Below are 20,968 nucleotides of genomic sequence, written 5' to 3'. Positions count from 1 at the left end.
CCAGAAAAAAAATATATAGAATATACAATTATTAAGGAATAAAGACAAATTAGAGCAGGATGATTAATAGTGATGGATGCTGGAAAAACTGCATAAGGCAGAAATCTAAGGAGGAATAACTAATAGTAAAGAACTCAGGAAAGCCATAGAAACAGGGGCATGGGTATATGTATGTGTATATACATATACATATACATACACATATATATGGAGAGAGAGAGAGACAAACAGAGAGAGAGGAAGGAGGGAAAGAGAAAGAAACTAATAAACTAATTTAAAATATATACTATATGTAAATATTACAAATAAATCTATTATAAATATATTTTTAATGGAGTGATAATTATAAAGGGAGAGATTATGCCACAACTCACACAACCTAATAAAACCACCAGTACCTAAAATGGATTGCATCTTTGTGACCTGTTTCATGAAATCATCTTCAATCACTACAGGATATTACTATTGCTGTTGGATATGAGCTACAAGTAATGATGAGAAATTATTGATGTTGATAACACATATGCATAGCATGTAACATGGAAAAATCTAGATGATAGTAAACTGGAGACTTCAACATTCAGGAAAGCTTTCATATGTATCTTTAAAATACCATATTTGCTTCCAGAATAAAGATGATAATAATCTTACCCAGATGTAACATAGTTGTGCCAAGCTGTAGTAATAGACTGCCTATAAGATGGTCATGGATTCAATAGTGAAAATCATGGTAAGAATGTTCAGAGGCTCACAAATCTCATTCTGATTGGATTTAAGTTAAACCTTGTGATACAGAACGTATATTTCTATTGTTTATGTTTAGACTAACTAAGTCATATGTTCTCGGAGGATACCTATTTTTCCACTAAATGAATATTACAATAAAATGACTTCTAATGACATATTGCTATACCCATAGACCAGACTGTTACTCAGCTCTCATCAAAAAAGTTTCTTCAAGCAATGGATTGTGAATGACACAGAGACCACACTGAACAATACACAGAAAGTGAGAGACCTTGGGGTGTTCAGCAAAAATATAACGTCCTTATCAAAACTCTCCTCTTAACACTCAGAGATTCTTGTGGAAAAGGAAATGTAAAGATTCTATGAGCCAGAGAAGATGAATGGTTAAGGAAAAAGCACTGTCCAGACATAACAAGTCAGACAAAGGTACTAACTCACACAAACACAGAAATACTGAAAAAAATTACCTGTTCAAATTCAACCTATACAGCATCACAACAAGAAGGAAAGTAGACACAAGTTTCACCAACAGATAAACATGATCAAACTATAGTATGAAAAACATGCTTCAAATATGTCTTAAAAGTTTCACTCCACATTAGAAAGCTATATGCAATTCATAAAATAATACTTAAAGGAAAAATTGGCTTTCTTCAATAGAGTGAAACTATGTATTCTAAACTGACTCAATCATTTGAAGGCAGACATAATGATCACACATAATTGGCCAGCACTAAATGGAATCCAGGTTTTTCAGTGTCTTCTTGCTGATGTTGTTGTTGTTGTTGTTGTTGTTGTTGTTGTTGTTGTATTTCTAGTTGTTTTGCTTTGTTTTAAGACAGAGAGTAAACACACAGTTGGGTGAGTTAGAATGGTGAAATGGATCTGATATGAGTTCCTGGATGGGAAGGAATGTATTAAAATATAAAATACAAATTTCCCATAGAAAAAAACCATGGCAGGTTCAATGAAGCACACTGGCAAGCCATCAAGCATCCAAGCTTTAGCAATATTAAGCAGCACATAAGCAAATACCCACAATTTTCTAATCAACCTATAAAATGCACTAGTTCCAGATTGATGTTTTCTCATTTATCAGCTAGCCCACTGCAAAAGAAATCCACACCTATGCCAGTACTCACACCTCCTATTCCAAATTCATCCCATACATGAGCTTGAAAAACAGTTCTATGACATAGACAATGCATCTACATGTGCAGGTGTTGAATATCTGGGGTATTCCCTGATCTGAGAATGATAAAACTATTGGCAGACAGTTGATTTCTTAAGAATATACTTTAAAAGAAGTGAAATTATTTTCCATAATTTGAAGTGCTTTGAGTATTCCTTATTATGGTCAATACTAAATAAAATGGAACAGTGATAATAAAATGAACAAACTAGAGAGTTCTCATCGTTTGACAGTGTATGAGGAAAAAATATATGTTTGGAAATAAGATTTTCTCATACCGGAGACACTGGAATATAGCATATGAGGAGAAAGAAGTTAGACTTACTGATATGAAAGAGGAAACCAAGTAACTTTGGTTGGTGTGGTAGAGGAACCTCATCAGTTGACAGGTTCTGAGGAAGGAAAGGCTCCTGTTGCTAGGCACATGAATCTAGAACTTACTCCATAAGAGACAATTGAAGGACTTATATTCTCTTGTGCAGTCACAACCACCCACCCTTGTTCCTGAGATAGGATGTAAAAATGTTTTGTGAGCAAGACAATAACAAGAAAAGAAGATGGGCATCACTTCATCTGATGGTAAGCCTTTAGAATATTCAGTAACAAATAGAAGCACAAATAATTAGTAGGTGAACACATACAGACCTCAATATCTTGCAATTTGTTCATGTTTGGGGATGGTGTTTATTTTCTTTAGATATTTCCATTCTCTCCTATTTTGTTTTGGTGACTTTAAGATTTTTAGTTTGAGTCACTAAACCCAAAATTATAGAGATATTGGGTGATAAATGGCTATAAGTAAATTTGATGAAGTTGTGAGGGAACAGGGTAAGGTAAAATCTGATATCTGAGAGCCAAAATCAAATCTAGGTTGAAATAGTCAAATCTAGGTTAAAATAGTTTTACCAAATTATGGATTTAAAGAAATATATCTTTTATGTAGACTTGTGGATGTTAACATCATTGTGTACAGTAATGAGTGACTGAGCAAGTTCAATAATTTAAGTATTCTTTTATCCTATCTATTACTATACTTTCAGTCATTAATTTTGACATATATTTTTTACTACAGTACCAACAATGCTGTGTTATTAATGAATAATTCTTTTCTTTACACTAGAAATATACTTGCCATAACAATTATCAAATCAAAACCAAAGTATTTTTGGATAGTCATCAGCATGTCAGAGTTTTAGTTACTGTTTCATTATAATGTCACTAAATGTCTTTTTACCATTTTTTAGACTTTTAGCACTGTATATGTTAGTGTATCTTGTTTCTTAATTATTTTTTCAAAATAGTAATACACTAAGATACCAACAAGAGAAGGGGGGAGGGAGTTCATTCAGTAAAATGAATGTTGCAAAAGCACACAAACATGAGAAGGAATTCCCAAAACCTATGTAAATCTTTTTTTGCTTGTCTGTGCTTGCAACGCCAGTCACGAGAGAAAGAAACATGCAGATGTCTAAGGCTTGCTGGTGAGCCACTCATCCTTCTTTAGAGAGCACCACGCTAGTGACCACATCAGTGCTGAGAACCAAGGGGAATGATGGCCTAGGAATGAGATACAAAACATTTAATAGGATTCTCTAAACACAGACAGACACAAGCACACAAACACAAATATACTAAGAAACATATACACACATGCTTATATACATATTACATTCTTTTATAAGTACAAAAATACAATAAATGAATGAAATACTAAATTTTAGAAGTAATTGTGCAAAAGAGATGTATCGCTTCTGAAGACTCACCAGCCAGGATGAACTGTGACCATTTCACAAATATCAAGATGCACATGCGGTTCATGTTAACACTGTAGTGCACACTCACATACAGCAATATTAAAACAAACATATGAAAAAAAAGAAAAAAATGAGAAAAAATTTCTGCCTAAGAGAAGTTCCTGACTACCACAGGAATGATAAGACTAAGACAGAAAGGAACAGTCAAATGTCCTCAGGGAGCAGCAGAGTGATTGAGAAAGATGACAATTTAAATGCCTACTTATATGAAAGCAATTACATTCTTAATATTCAGCTGAAGAAATCTACAGTTCCTGTTGAGGAAAGGGGGAAATTAGAACATTCTGACACAATGCATAAATAAGGGTAATTTATTTAAAATTTTTATTGTGTTATTAAGAGCTAGGAGTGTTTTAGAAATAGATAGATGGATAGATAGATAGATAGATAGATAGATCGATCGATAGATAGATAGATAATTTAAAAAATAGAAACTCATTGTTGAAACACCTTGGAACAAAGACTAATTGATTTTAACCCATTCTCTGCAGTTATGCCATCAAACTTACCTAGACCATGATTTACAGTTGCCATGTTTGCCCTTATTTACCTGTTTCTTTTAGTCCTGCTGCTCTTATGACTCAACTCTGTCAGAAGACGCTGTCAGAAGACATGCCATTAAAGACCAGTGCTGCCTGCAACAGACACAGTGAGGACTGGGAAAGCAAGGATTTGTCAAGCTCCTCCTTTGTCTCTAATAGTATATAATGGCTGTGGATAAGGCCTTGATCCATAAAAGAAATATGTTTCTTAAGTTCTGCCTGTGGAAGATGTTCTTCCTCTCTTCATGGTCACCAACTGGACATGCTAAGTACAGTAGCCGTCCAGAAGTAGTGATACCCTTGAAGGTGAAGGTCACTGGCAGAAATAATATTTCCCCAGGTTGGCTGTCCTATAGCCTGCACATTAGGGGACAGAGACACATAATCACTATGAAACCCAAGAATTACTTGATATCCAGAAACTTCTTATTACTCACTTATAGTGACCAAGGTGATCTCCTTGAAGAACAGCCTTTTGTGCAGAATGACTGCTACTACCATGGCTATGTGGATGAAGACCCAGAATCCCTGGTCATCGTTAACACCTGTTTTGGGCGTTTGCAAGGCATACTAGAGCTAAATGGCACAACTTATGAGATCATGCCCAAGAGCTCAACTTCAACATTTGAACATCTGGCTTACAAAATGGACAGTGAGGAGTCAGAATCAATTCCCATGAGATGCGGGTTAACCGAAGAGGAAATAGCACGGCAAATGAAGCTACAAGAAAGTAATGACTCCAAACTTTTGCAACTCCCATATGAGAATTGGTGGACCCACCACAGGTTTATTGACTATTTTGTAGTAATAGACCATAAACGATATGTTTATAGAAATAACAATACCACAAAATGTATTCAAGATATGTTGCAAATGGTCAATGGAGTAAATGGTTATTATCTTCAAATAGAGACTGATGTGGTTTTAACCACTCTGGAAGTGTGGAGTAGAAAAAACCTTATCAATGTAGAACGAGATATAACTAATGTCCTAGATAATTTCTGCAATTGGAAGATAAACACAATTGACAATCAAATTAGACATGATATCATACACCTTTTTGTCAGACATGGATATGGTGTATATTTAGGGTTAGCTTATGTAGCCGCAGTTTGTACATCTTATAATTGTGCAGTTAACAGTTTCATGTCTGATTCAATGTCAGACATAGCATTTATTGTAGCACATGAGATGGGTCATAACTTGGGTATGCTGCATGATGTAAGTGGATGTACTTGTAATTTAGAGAACTGTATAATGGCCCCCTATAAATCAAATTCCCCCAAATTCAGCAACTGTAGTTATGAGCAAATGTATTCCGTTGTTAACAAAAGAAGTTGTTTATACAATATTCCAGAAGCAATAGTAACAAACGTGACCAAGTGTGGAAATAACTTGGTTGAGGAAGGAGAGCAGTGTGATTGTGGGAGCTCTGAATCCTGTTCAACAGATCCATGCTGTAGCGAGGACTGTGTTCTCAAACCTGGTGCTCAATGTGCTTCTGGGCTTTGTTGCCAACATTGCCAGTTCCTTCAAACAGGCTCTGTGTGTAGAAAAGAGAAAAATGAGTGTGACCTTCCAGAGTGGTGCAATGGAACTTCAGCTGAGTGTCCAGCAGATGTGTATAAAGAAGATGGAAGCCCTTGCAGTGGTGATGGTTATTGCTATAAGATGGCGTGTCATCAACATGATGAACAGTGTCGGAAGATTTTTGGCAATGGAAGTCGAAGTGCAAATGAAATTTGCTACATGGAAATGAACAAACGGGGTGACCGTTTTGGTAACTGTGGTAATGATAGCTCTAAATACAGGAGGTGCAAACCCGCTGATATACTCTGTGGGCGAATTCAGTGTGAGAATGTGACAGAACTTCCCCAAAGGAGAAACCATGAAACAGTGCATTCCACTCACTTCAGTAATATCACCTGCTGGACTATAGATTATCATTTTGGAATAGCCATAGATGACATTGGAGCAGTGAGTGATGGCACAACTTGTGGACCATATCATTTATGTGTTGACAGAAAGTGTGTCCACCATTCGATTCTGTCAAGTAACTGTTCAACAATCTTTTGCCATATGCACGGCGTCTGCAATAATAAACACCACTGTCATTGTGATGTCACATGGGAACCCCCAGACTGTCGACTACGTGGCCATGGAGGTAGTATAGACAGTGGACCAGCCCCAGTGACTTTCTCACATTCTTTTTGGGCTTTATACTTCATTACTTTTTTAATTATTTTATCAGTGGTTATCATTTCTTTAATTGGTGTAATTAAGAGGAAATGATGAATTAATCCCTAACATAAGTTGTGCAGGACTCATCATCTAGTGATAAAAATACATCTGAAAAACCAAGCCTCAGGTCTGCCGACTTACATAGCCAACAGAAGATGCCACAGTTAAACACACACACACACACACACACACACACACACACACACACACACAAGAAATAGAAATAAAATAATTATCCTACAAATCTTGCTTCATGTATTAATGTATTGACTTCTTAACATAGGAATATGTCTCTCTCTCCCTCTCCCTCTCCCTCTTCCTCTCCCTCTATCTCTTATCTTTCTCTCTCTGTTTCTGTGTGTGTGTGTGTGTGTGTGTGTGTCTGTGTGTGTGTGAAGTTCAAGAGACCTCACTGATTGCATATCAAAAGCATCACCACCAAGTAAAAGCAAGCCTTACCTCAGCCATACTTTTCTTTGTTGTAATCAAAGTGTTCCCTAATTTTTAAAGGAACTGATGTCTGCTTCCACAGCATAGGTCTGAGCCATGTGCCTCTGTATGTGTTTCTTTGTATTTGATTTCTCTAGGCTCTAAAGCCTATTCTCCTTTTCATTCTGCTTTGTCACCTAGAGAGAAGCAACCTCCAAATTCTATTTCCTGTGACAATTCCTGTCGACTAGAATCTGCCCCTAGGAAAACCAGAGTGAGACTGTAAGTTTGAGAGAATAGTCTGAGGTTCCTGTCATGGTTGCTGTAGTCTCAGCTCTCACTTGCATGGTAGCAGGAGCTCTCAGTCTGCAGGTGGTTTTCACACAGGTTTCAAAACTTCCTTGCATGACTGGACTACTTTGTTACTGTTGCTGTGATAAGACATCATAAGAAAAGCAACCTGAGAAGCAAAGGGTTTATTTGCCTTACACTTTCTTATCACTGTCTATTATCAAAGGCAGTCAGGGCAGGAACTTAAACAGAGCTGATGTAGAGCCCTTGGATGGGCTGACATTTACTGGCTTGCTCCTCCTGCTTTCTCAGAGAATCAAGTATAGACAGTCTAGAAGCAGCATTGCCCACAGTGTGTACCCCCTCCCTTCATACATCACTAAATGACAAATGTTCTATAGGATTGCCTACAGCTCAATCTTATGGGGGCATTTTCTCATTTGAATTTTTCTCCACTCAGATGACTATGTGTGTCAGGTAAACAAAATCTCTCCAGCATAACACCACTATACTATCTAGAGTTTCAGCACGATTAATATAACACCCAGAATTATGATCTTAAGTCTCTGAAGCCTCCACCTAATTACAGAAATTCCAAGACCAAAGTCTCTCTGTAGGGAGTAGCCTTGCACAGCCATGGGACAGCCATTAAAACCCTCAACAATGATCCATACTTTCTTCCCTTTGATCTCTAATATTAGTATAGAGAACTACATATTCAAGTTAGCACTGGTGGTCATCTCAAGGAGGAGTGTTTCTCTTTTTTGTTTGTTTGATTTTTGTTTGTTTGTTTGTTTGTTTGTTTTCTCAAGACAGGGTTTCTCTGTATGTCCCTGGCTGTCCTGGAACTCACTCTGTAGACCATGCTGGCTTCGAACTCAGGAATCTGCCTGCCTCTGCCTCCCAAGCCCTGGGATTAAAGGCGTGCACCACCACTGCCCAGCTGAGTGTTGCACATTAAGGAGTGTTTCACATTATGGAGTGAGGGGACAGTTTTGTTCTATGCTGAAGTCAGAGTTTCATCATTTCCTATTAAAACTGTGGGTAGATAATTTAAGCTTGAATATTTTCCCTTAAATATCTATAAACAGAAATGATAGTTCCTAACACCCAATCCTTGGCCAATTTGTTTGACTATAAAATAAGATCAAAAAGAAATTTACGATTCTGGGGGATCCATAGAACCCATAGCCAGCGCTAGCACGCCCCGTCCGCCGCTCGCCCCTCCTGCAGTCTGAGGCCTGCGGGTAAGTGCACCCAGGAGCCCCCCAGACACATTCTGGGGGATCCATAGAACCCATAGCCAGCGCTAGCACGCCCCGTCCGCCGCTCGCCCCTCCTGCAGTCTGAGGCCTGCGGGTAAGTGCACCCAGGAGCCCCCCAGACACATTCTGGGGGATCCATAGAACCCATAGCCAGCGCTAGCACGCTCCTTCTGCTGCTCGCCACCCCTCTGGTCTGAGGCCTGCAGGGTCTGAGTCCCAGACCAGACCTCTACCAGGTCTGCAGTTGTGTGGACCCCGGATTCCACCTGAGACATACTGGAAGGTCCGCTCAACCCAGAGCCACAGAGGAACAACTGAACTCAGAGTGTCAGACAACATACCCTGAGATATCCAAGAGGAGACACTGCACCCAGAACAGCAGACATCTAGCTGGACTGCTACCTTGGAGGCACCATATCCTGAGGCATCCTAGAGATACCACTGTAATCAGGGCAGCTGGAAAAAAACCACAAAGACATCTGGACTCCTAGAAGACCAAACAAAAGCGAGACAACTGGAAAGACAGGCTTCAATCAGAGACAGAAGTACAGGTAGCACTAGAATTAACCAGATGGCAAAAGGCAGGCGCAAGAACGTAAGCAACAGAAACCAAAGTTACATGGCATCATCAGAACCCAGTTCACCCATCATAGCAAGCCCTGAACACCCCATCACACCAGAAAAGCAGGATTCAGAATTAAAATCACTTCTCATGATGATGATAGAGGACTTTAAGAAAGACATAAATAACACTCTCAAAGAACAGATAGAAACCCTTAGAGAGGAAACACAAAAATCCCTTAAGGAATTACAAGAAAATGCAACCAAACAGGAGAAGGAATTAAACAAAACCATGCAGGATCTAAAAACGGAAGTAGAAACAATAAAGAAATCACAAAGGGAGAACACCCTGGAGATAGAAAACTTAAAAAAATGATCAGGAGTCACAGATACAAGTATTACCAACAGAATACAAGAGATGGAAGAGAGAATCTCATGTGCAGAAGATACCATGGAAAACATAGACACAACTGTCAAAGAAAATGCAAAATACAAAAAGCTACTAACCCAAAATATACAAGAAATCCAAGACACAATGAGAAGGCCAAACCTAAGGATAATAGGAATAGATGAGGGGGAAGACTCCCAACTTAAAGGACCAGTAAATATTCTCAACAAAATTATAGAGGAAAACTTCCCTAACCTAAAGAAAGAGATGTCCATAAATATACAAGAAGCCTACAGAACTCCAAATAGTTTAGACCAGAAAAGAAATACTTCCCGCCACATAATAGTCAAAACATCAAATGTACAAAACAAAGAAAAAATACTAAAAGCAGTAAGGGAAAAAGGCAAAGTAACATATAAAGGCAGACCTATAAGAATTACACCAGACTTCTCACCAGAGACCATAAAAGCCAGAAGATCCTGGACTGATATCATACAGACCCTAAAAGAACATAAATGTCAGCCCAGACTACTATACCCAGCAAAACTGTCAATCATTATTGATGGAGAAACCAAAATATTCCATGACAAATCCAAATTTACACAGTATCTCAACACAAACCCAGCACTTCAAAGGATAATTGGTGGAAAACTCCATCACAAGGAGGGAAACTACAACCTGGAAAAAGCAGGAAAGTAATCTTCCAAAAACCGTAAAAGAAGGTAGCTACACAAACATATCTCCACTGCCAATAACAAAAATAACAGGAAACAACACTCATTTTTCCTTAATATCTCTTAATATCAATGGACTCAATTCTCCAGTAAAAAGACATAGACTATCAGACTGGATACGTAAACAGGACCCAACATTTTGCTGCATTCAGGAAACGCACCTCTGTGGAAAGGACAGACACTACCTCAGAGTAAAAGGTTGGAAAACAATCTACCAAGCAAATGGTCCTAAGAAACAAGCTGGAGTAGCGATTCTAATATCAAATAAAATCAGTTTTCAACCAGAAGTAATCAAAAAAGATAAAGAAGGACACTTCATATTCATGAAAGGAAAAATGTACCAAGAGGAACTTGCAATTCTCAACATCTATGCCCCAAATGTAAGGGCACCCACATACATAAAAGACACTTTACTAAAACTTAAAGCATACATTGCACCCTACACAATAATAGTGGGAGATTTCAACACCCCACTCTCAGCTATGGACAGATCATGGAAACAGAAACTAAATCGAGACACAATGAAACTAACAGAAGTTATGAACCAATTGGACTTAACTGACATCTATAGAACATTTCACCCTAAAACAAAAGAATACACCTTCTTCTCAGCACCTCATGGTACCTTCTCGAAAATAGACCATATAATTGGTCACAAAACAGGCCTCAACAGATACAAAAAGATTGAAATAATCCCCAGCACCTTATCAGACCACCATGGATTAAGACTTGTCTTTGACATGGACAAAAACATCAGAAAACCGACATACACTTGGCAACTGAACAATGCTCTACTCAATGATAACTTGGTCAAGGAAGAAATTAAGAAAGAAATTAAAGACTTTTTAGATTTAAATGAAAATGAGGACACATCATATCAAAACATGTGGGACTCATTGAAAGCAGTACTAAGAGGAAAAATCATAGCTCTAAGTGCTCACAAAAAGAAAGTGGAAAGAGCATACATCAACAACTTGACAGCAAACCTGAAAGCATTAGAACAAAAAGAAGCTAGTATACCCAAGAGGAGTAGACGGCAGGAAATAGTCAAACTCAGGGCTGAAATCAACCAAGTCGAAACAAAAAGAACTATACAAAATATCAACAAAACCAGGAGCTGGTTCTTTGAGAAAATCAACAAGATAGACAAAACCCTTAGCCAGACTAACCAAAGGGCGCAGAGACAGCATTCAAATTAATAAAATCAGAACTGAAAAGGGAGACATAACAACAGAAACAGAGGAAATTAAAAAAATTATCAGATCCTACTACAAAGGTCTATACTCAACAAAATTGGAAAATCTGGAGGAAATGGACAATTTTCTAGATAGATACCAGGTACCAAAGTTAAACGAGGAGCAGATAAACCACCTAAACAGTCCCATAACGCCTAAAGAAATAGACACAGTCATTAAAAATCTTCCCACCAAAAAATGTCCGGGGCCAGATGGTTTCAGTGCAGAATTCTTTCAGACCTTCAAGGAAGACCTAATACCAATCCTCTTCAAGTTATTCCATCGAATAGAAACAGAAGGAACACTACCCAATTCATTCTATGAAGCTACCATTACACTCATACCTAAACCACAGAAAGACCCAACAAAGAAAGAGAACTACAGACCAATCTCTCTTATGAATATTGATGCAAAAATACTCAATAAAATTCTCGCAAACCGAATCCAACAACACATCAAAACAATTATCCATCAAGATCAAGTAGGCTTTATCCCAGGAATGCAGGGATGGTCCAATATTCGGAAATCCATCAATGTAATCCACTACATAAATAAACTCAGAGAGAAAAACCACATGGTCATATCACTAGATGCTGAGAAAGCATTTGACAAAATTCAACATCCCTTCATGTTAAAAGTCTTGGAAAGATCAGGAATACAAGGCCCATATCTAAACATAGTAAAAGCAATATACAGCAAGCCAGTAGCCAACATCAAACTAAATGGAGAGAAACTTGAAGCAATCCCACTAAGATCAGGGACTAGGCAAGGCTGCCCACTCTCACCTTACCTATTCAATATAGTACTGGAAGTCTTAGCTAGAGCAATTAGACAACAAAAGGAAGTCAAAGGGATACAGATAGGAAAGGAAGAAGTCAAAATTTCACTATTTGCAGATGACATGATAGTATACTTAAGTGAACCTAAAACTTCCACCAGAGAACTCCTAAACCTGATAAACAACTTTAGCAATGTGGCTGGATATAAAATCAACTCAAACAAATCAGTAGCCTTCCTCTACTCAAAGGATAAACAGGCAGAGAAAGAAATCAGGGAAATGACACCCTTCACAATAGCCACGAATAAAATAAATTATCTTGGAGTGAATCTAACAAAGCAAGTGAAAGATCTGTATGACAAGAACTTCAAGTCTCTCAAGAAAGAAATTGAAGAACATCTCAGAAGATGGAAAGATCTCCCATGCTCCTGGATTGGCAAGATTAATTTAGTAAAAATGGCTATCCTGCCAAAAGCAATCTACAGATTCAATGCAATACCCATCAAAATTCCAAATCAATTCTTCATAGAGATAGAAAGAGCAATTTACAAATTCATTTGGAATAACAAAAAACCTAGGATAGCGAGAACTATTCTCAACAATAAAAGAACCTCTGGGGGAATCACCGTTCCGGACCTCAAACTGTACTACAGAGCAGTAGCGATAAAAACTGCTTGGTATTGGTACAGAGACAGAAAGGACGATCAATGGAACAGAATTGAAGACCCAGAAATGAACCCGCATACCTATGGTCACTTGATATTTGACAAGGGAGCTAAATTCATCCAGTGGAAAAAGGACAGCATTTTCAACAAGTGGTGCTGGCTCAACTGGAGGTCAACATGTAGAAGAATGCAAATTAATCCATTCTTATCTCCTTGCACAAAGCTCAACTCCAAGTGGATAAAGGACCTTCACATAAAGCCAGGTACACTGAAAATATTAGAAGAGAAGTTGGGGAAGACCCTCGAATACCTAGGCACAGGGGAAAAGTTCCTGAACAGAACACCAATGGCTTATGCTCTAAGATCAAGAATCGACAAATGGGACCTCATCAAATTGCAAAGCTTCTGTAAGACAAAGGACACTGTCAACAAGACAAAACGGCAACCAACAGATTGGGAAAAGACCATTACCAATCCTACATCTGATAGGGGGCTAATATCTAATATTTACAAAGAACTCAAGAAATTAGACGCCAAATAACAAAATAACCCCATTAAAAAATGGGGTACAGAGCTAAACAAAGAATTCTCAACTGAGGAAACTCGAATGGCCGAGAAGCACCTTAAGAAATGCTCAACATCCTTAGTCATCAGGGAAATGCAAATCAAAACAACACTGAGATACCACCTCACACCAGTCAGAATGGCTAAGATCAAAAACTCAGGTGATAGTAGATGCTGGCGAGGATGTGAAGAAAGAGGAACACTCCTGCATTGTTGGTGGGGTTGCAAGCTGGTACAACCACTTTGGAAGTCAGTCTGGCGGTTCCTCAGAAAATTGGACATAGCACTACCTGAGGACCCAGCTATACCACTTCTGGGTATATACCCAGAAAATGCCTCAACAAATAACAAAGACATATGCTCCACTATGTTCATAGCAGCCCTATTTATAATAGCCAGAAGCTGGAAAGAACCCAGATGCCCTTCAACAGAGGAATGGATACAAAAAATGTGGTACATTTACACAATGGAATATTACTCAGCTATTAAAAATAATGAATTCGAGAAATTCTTAGGTAAATGGATGGATCTAGAAAATATCATCCTGAGTGAGGTAACCCAATCACAAAAGAACACACATGGTATTTACTCACTGATAAGCGGAGATTAGCCCAAAGTTTGAAACAACAAAGATTCAACTACCAGAAGACACGAAGCTCATGAAGAAGAAAGAACAAGTGAGAATGCCTAGGTCTTTCTTAGAAGGAGTAACTAAATAACCAAGGGAGCAAATATGGAGACAAAGTGTGGGTCAGAATCTGAAGGGGGGGTTGTAGGGAGACCATTGTGTCTGGGTATTCATTCCATAGGCAGTCACCAAAAATAGACGCTGATAGGGATGTCAGGATGGGAAAGCTGACAGCAGCCTGATAAGGCTGTCTCCTTAGACGTCTCTCAGAGTCGGACATACCCAGAGACAGATACCCACAGCTATCCATTAATCTGATCAAAGTTCCCAATGGAGGAGTTAGAGAGTAAATTGAGGGAACCGTGAACCAAGGGGCTGGTGGCCCTGTGAGGAGAGCAAGAATACCAACCAGCCAGAGCTCCCCAGGGTCTAAACCACCAGCCCAGGTGCACATAGGGAGAGACACATGACTCCAGCTGTATATGTAGGGGAGGATGGCCCTGTTGGGCATAGTTGGGAGACAAGATCATTGGTACCCTGAAGGCTGAGCACTGAGGGGGGGGGGAATCTGAGGGTGGGGAGGGAGGCTGGGGGTAGGTGGGTAACACCTTCATAGAGGCAGGAGGAGGGGGGATGGGATAAGGGGTTTCTGGGCGGTGGGGGAAATATGGTAAGGGGATAAAATTTGAAATGTAAATATTATATCCAATAAAAGAGGGGAAAAATAGAAAAGCGGTTAGAACCAACATTCTTAATAAAATGTCAGCCCTCTTTAAAAAAAAAAAAAACTATCTTGATACTAAAATTTGTTTTGAGAATTGTATATTGCAGAATGATCAGCCTTGGTGTATCTACTCAACAAGCAAGCTGGGCAGACCTGCTCAAACCTCTGAGGTCCAGGAATTCCATCTGGAGGCAGCGAAGACACAGCATCAGAGGATTGTCAACTTGCTCTCCCCCCCCCCCACTCCTCTTCTAATATCTCAACGCCCATAATCAGCTTGAAGAAGCTAATGATGAGTCAGCGCCCCTATTCCCTGGGTATGGGGACTAAGGTGGTAAATGTTGGGCTGTCTCCCTAGGGAAAAGTAGTGGTTTTGTCGGAATAGAGAGGATTAGCTAGGGTTTATTGCATAGCCATAACCTATTAGTAGAAATCTGTATAATTAATATCAAGATGAAGATATAAATTCTTAAATGGCACCAATTTACTTTGTTTACAAATTTTAAGGTTTTCATTGGCATGAGCTTCTTAGTGATATAAGAGTGAGATGAATATTGTTACTCTCATAGGCATTGTACCAGTATAACACACTTAGGAATACAAAGCTTAGACCCAGTCCTTCTTTAACTTTTTTAACTGATTTGAGATGGTCAGCCTGTGAGTTAAGGGACTATAGCAAATTCATGACTTGGAGTTTATTATAAGGGTGTTCTCTATGTTTTATTTAGAAATAGCTGAGTGGAGTTAACAGGCAACAGTCCAGATTACCTTACATGGATAGCTGGTTTTCAAAACATCAGAAATCCTTAGAATTGACATGACAAACATTTCAGTATTAATGTTCATTTTCATTAGAGACCTGTCTGCTCCGGACAGCTTCCTATGTTAAATTCTAAGAAGAAATTGAGCATCCTTGGAGTTACTCCAGTTGTGGTGAGACAGCCACTAGGCAAGAATTGCCACTTTCCTTCTACAGACAAATTACTGTCCAGAAAAGGACACACTTGCAGAATAGTCGACTGATTATATCTGCCTAGACAGAGTAATCAGCCCTTAATAATTCTGCAGCACTAAGGTCTGTCAGATGATCCTGGGCCAGAAGGCAGAAGAACAGATGCTCCAACGTTTTGAAGTAGAGCGAGTGTCCAGGTGTTCAGAGGTCTCTATAAATTGGCTAAGTTTTAGAAGCTATGCTTTGTGCTTCCCACAATTATAGTCAACTCAGTCATTCTGGATTTCTGATGGGGTTGAAAACTTATAGCTATTTACTTTGAGAGAAAAGATCTGAGTGTATGGTCATCAGCTGACATTCATCCTAAAGCCAAGGAAAAAGCCAGGTTCAGAACTAAGTGTTTTAGTTAGGATAGATGACAGAGGTGCTGGTTAGTCAACAAAAGGATGGACTGGGTATTAGGACTATCTTGTACCTCACTGGTACAAATAGGCATAATTATGCTCTAATTGTATTTTGAGAGAAAAGTTTCCTTTTAACAGGAAGGGTGATGTGTAAGAGGAGCTAAGGTGGGAGGAGTACTGAGAGGAAGAAAAGGAGTAAGAAGAGGAGAAGAAGAAGGAGAGGAGAAGCTAGGTGATGAAAGAGAGATAGAGGGGGGAGACAGGGAAGCAGATGTTCATGTATCTCCACCAGTCAAAGATAGTTGATATATCTAGGTTGGGTAGTGGGTTACACCTCTGATTGAACAATACCAAACTTATAAAGCCTATGATTAACATTTCTTTAAAAAAATGTATAAATGCAAAATGAAAAGGGGGCATGGGATAGGGGTTTTCTAAGGTGGGGGGGAATGGGGAAACGGGATGGTATCTGAAGTGTAAATGAAAGATCTAATAAAAAAAAAAACAAAAAACAAAAAAAAAGAAATTTACAAATTTGTGTTGGGACAAATAAATATAAAAAAATTCTGCTTTCTTATGAAATAAAATTAAAATTCTCTATTAATGTTTAAAAATCAAATTTTAAAGTCAGACAGGATCCTATTCTTAAAATAGTGTCTGGGGCCCCTCTGACTACCCAGCATGCACTACAGCCAAGCTTTTGGTCTCCCAAAATAACATCATATTTCTATCTACCCACAGGTGAGTTCACAATAGGAAGCTTGAAAACGAGAGGAGGCTGGAGCAAGGCATTCTTAGTCCTAAAATCCTACAGCTGCTGCAATTTAGAATAATACACAGAAACACAATTCCATGATTAAAAGAGAAAGAAAAAATTCCATGACATAAACAGCTTAAACATGTTATATCTAACAAACCAAACCTAAAGGAAATAATAGTTCAGGCAAAAGAAACTAGTGAGCATAGCATCTACACTATGACTATGAATATAACAAAGAGTAGCACTGAATACACACTGAATACGAAGACATCAAAACTCAACAACATGATGACTAAGTTAACACATACAGCATTGGCTGATTAAATAGATCAAAAATCAAAACCTATTTATCTGTTGTCTGTGGTAAATGCACCATAACTTTAAAGAAAGGCACTCTCCTAGTGTTCAAGGATAGATAAAAGTACTCCAATCAAATGAGACCAGGAAGTAAGCAGGCTTAACTAATAAATTCTAATAAATGGAAAAGTTAATCAAGAATACCTCCTGTCTTCAACATACATGCACCAAACTTTGAGATGCACTCTATTTTGTAAAAATTTACTACTATGCTTAAAAGCACAGATTAATAGCAACATGTTAATAGTAGGTGATTTCAATACTGCACTTTTTCCAGTAGACATAGATCTAGACAAAATGTATACAAAGAAATAAAATTAATTATTATGCATCATGATTACTTAGCACGTATCTATAGAACATGGTACCCAAACACCATCAGATACACACATTCTTCTCATCAACACAGGAAAGCAATGGGGACAAGGCCAATCCAAGGCTTTCTCAGAGGCCTTGATAAAAGGATAAAGGGCACTTTATTGCTGTGTTCTTTACTGCTGGTGGGAGTGGATCCGTGACCTTGAGGAAGTCAAGTTTTTAATAACTGGGAATTCTACTTATTCCCAGAAAGTCGGTAGTTATCAGTGTGCTTGGTCTGTAAGACACTCTGGAGCGTATATTCCCTTTACACAACATTGATTGATAAGCTTCCTGAAGACTCTCTCCTGATCTGTGATTGTTTTATGCTGACTTTATTTCCCACTGCAAACAGTATATAAGACATAGTGTTCCTTAATAAATTTGCCGGTATGAGACACCAGCTTAATTAGTCCTCCTGACCTCAGCTTTCTGTCCTGTTTATTTTCTTATCCCTGGTCCTTCCCTTTAAAATGTCACAGTTCTGAACCCACACTCATGCAGACTCAAGTCCCTGAAGGTTTTCTAAAATAGACCGCCTTGCGGGCCACAAAACAAATAATTACAAATTCAAAAAGATTGGATAGCTCGTTGTATTATTTCTGCTGGTAATGCAACAAAAAGTAAACTGGACAAAAACAAAAAAAAAAAAAACAAATGGAGGTGAACTGAGTGATAGAGTGCCTTCTGTTTCACAGTTGATAATGATGATGCCATCAGAGTTTTCTCATAGCCCTTGAAAAGCATGTGGACATGGTTTAAGGTTAAGTAGTACTTCATCAAAATCTGTTGGCAAAAATGCATATGACTTCCCACTCAACGCTATAGTTTTATTTATAAAATGAATTCATGGGGGTGGCAAGATAACTTAGCTTGTGTGGGCTAATTTGATTCCTGGGCCTTTGGAAGAGGGATGTGTTATAAAAGTCCCATTTAGATCTAAGCACCCTGAAGCCCCCTATTCTCGGTATGGTAACCAGTTGTGGATCTCTCTGCTGATCGCCATCTACAGAAGGAAGCTTCTCTGATGAGATATGCACTGAACTACTGGTATAGTGATAATTCACTAGGAGCATTCTGGACAGTATAACCATTCGCAGCAGAGTAATTGTAGTAGTTCTCCTCTAGTATCTAGGAACTATTAAGTAAAGTGTTGTATGTCCTGTTAGCTGTACAAGGCATGGAGTCCATCCTGTAGAGTCCATCCTGTAGAGTCCATCTTCAGTTCCATCAGAACATATGTAGTTACTCTAGTTTTTATACAACTATTGCACCAGGGGGTTATGCATTTCCAGTAGCTCATTGTTGTAGCTTGCAGGTTTCATAACTGGGAAAGTTGATGATAATAATTCTCCAGTAGCGGGAACACCTACCAGACCTAGGAGAAGAAGGCACTAGAAAAAAAGTTTCTAACGTACCTCCTCCTTCATCTCAACATGTTCTTCAATTTGAATATGTGATATCTTAAAAAATAGAATCTTATTATCAAGTCCTGGGAGGCATTAGCACTAAATGCCTTTGAAAAAAGGTATGTGAAAAGCTTATTCTAATATATTCATATGCATATAAAAAAGTTTCAAGGGAGCGATCATGCAATGGGGGTACAATGTTTCCATCAGATACCACCAGCTAGCAGATAAAGATCCCAGTGCCAGGAATGAATTACCTCTTTTGGAGATGCTAGCCTGTGGCATTCCTTCGACTTCAAAACAGTGTGGGCTGTTACCTCAGCATTTTCTTTTCATTGGAAATAATTTATAGTTATCCTCTGATAATTTAATTCATGTACACCAAATAACTTGACCATATTTACTCCTTATTATTCTCTCTTATCCTCTCCCACAAAATCATTTTGTCTTGAAAGCAAATACTCATCCTGAGGTCATACCTTTTTGTGTTACTGTGGCCCTCAGAGTTTCATTAGTGTCGAAATACATGAGAGTGAGTGGAGTGTGAGTTACCATATGACAGAAAACTTAACCCATGTCTACACCAATGAAGAAAAGGACTCTCTACCAATATTGACTACCAGTAGCGCCTAAGGGAAGACGGTGGCCTAATGAGAGCCTGTACCATCCATATGGAATACTGACAGCCTATCCGTTTTGGAAGGTTTGCACATGCAACTGTAGTTATTGTACAGTCATGATTATAAGTCATGTGCTGTATAAGATATTGTATTCATCCACATTCTGAGGCTTTTATCACTTTCAGGATTTCTCAATACTCTAGGTCTAGGAGGAAAATAATAGAGATGTCTCTTTATGAATAAATACTCAAAAATTCCTTAGTCTCACATTGACCAGTTATGAGTCTCTATGTTAACCACTGACCATTGTAAAAAGATATTACAGACCAAGATAATGAATAACACTAATTTTTAAATATAAACATAAATATTTATATTCTTACATGTTTAAATACACATTTGGCAAAATTACTGAAATAGGTGCTTCCCTAGAGCCCATGACCTTCTCAGTTGTGGGTTTTTGTTGTCATTGTTGGTGGTATTATTGATGTTGTTCTTATGTTATATTTTGGGTTTTTTTTCTGACAGTTTTACAATTCCAGTCATGAATTCTATGTGGTTGAGTGGACCTTAAATCCAAGTAGGGAGTGACTGGTTATCTCATTGACCATCATGCCACTATTGTATACATGAGTACATTCTACCTGGCAAGGTAATAAATACTGTGGCATGCAGACTCCACGGCTGGATTAGAGCATTATTGACTATCCTCCTCCAGGAAGCTACATACTCACTACCAGGTAGGAAAAATAGTCCCAACTTTGTTTCAGGCTGATTCCTCAATGTGCTAACATACAACTCTTTGTTGTCTTCAGCAAAAAGTCTTCAGAATCTAGTTATGATAATTTAAAAAAAAGAAAAAAAAAAGAAAAATGAAGAAAGAGTTTGGGAATTCTCAGTGACCACATAGACAAATGACTCACAGAGAGGTAACCCATGCCTGCTACTGAGACTTAGCTTTAATAACTTGGGGCTTTTGGAAGCTCCATTTCAGAACTATACAGACCTTCCATTTAAATTTTTCTCTTTTTATTTAAATTATATACTTTTAAAAGTTAAGAAACTCAGAGATTAATTATGAATATTTCATACATTTCTAGGTTGGGATAATCCTTTCTACTCTCTATTTTATGCTCAGTCCCATGCCAAATTAAATTTTTCTACTCTCCATATTTCTATGTTTACATTTAACATGCATTCTATCTCTTCTGCCCATTAAGGCATTATTCCTTATCTATTTCCTAGGTTCCTCCTAGATTCATAGTCTCCACATAACACTAAGCTCACATACCTAGAAACTGAAGCTAGTAA

The 20,968-nt window shown here is 38.2% G+C and overlaps 1 protein-coding gene across 1 annotated transcript; it reads left to right on the top strand.

Annotated features, from left to right (window-relative positions):
• Positions 1-4,460: 4,460 nt before the first annotated feature.
• Positions 4,461-6,587, top strand: LOC117701909 (disintegrin and metalloproteinase domain-containing protein 26A-like). Its single transcript, XM_034493322.2, has one exon. It carries the CDS (start codon positions 4,461-4,463, stop codon positions 6,585-6,587), a length of 2,127 nt encoding a protein of 708 aa, XP_034349213.1.
• Positions 6,588-20,968: the final 14,381 nt, after the last annotated feature.

The sequence above is a fragment of the Arvicanthis niloticus genome, unplaced genomic scaffold, assembly GCF_011762505.2.
Source record: "Arvicanthis niloticus isolate mArvNil1 unplaced genomic scaffold, mArvNil1.pat.X pat_scaffold_318_arrow_ctg1, whole genome shotgun sequence".
NCBI classification, from domain to species: Eukaryota; Metazoa; Chordata; class Mammalia; order Rodentia; family Muridae; genus Arvicanthis; species Arvicanthis niloticus.
Note: the sequence above shows the minus strand (reverse complement) of the source record. Positions and strands in the feature narration are given on the sequence as shown.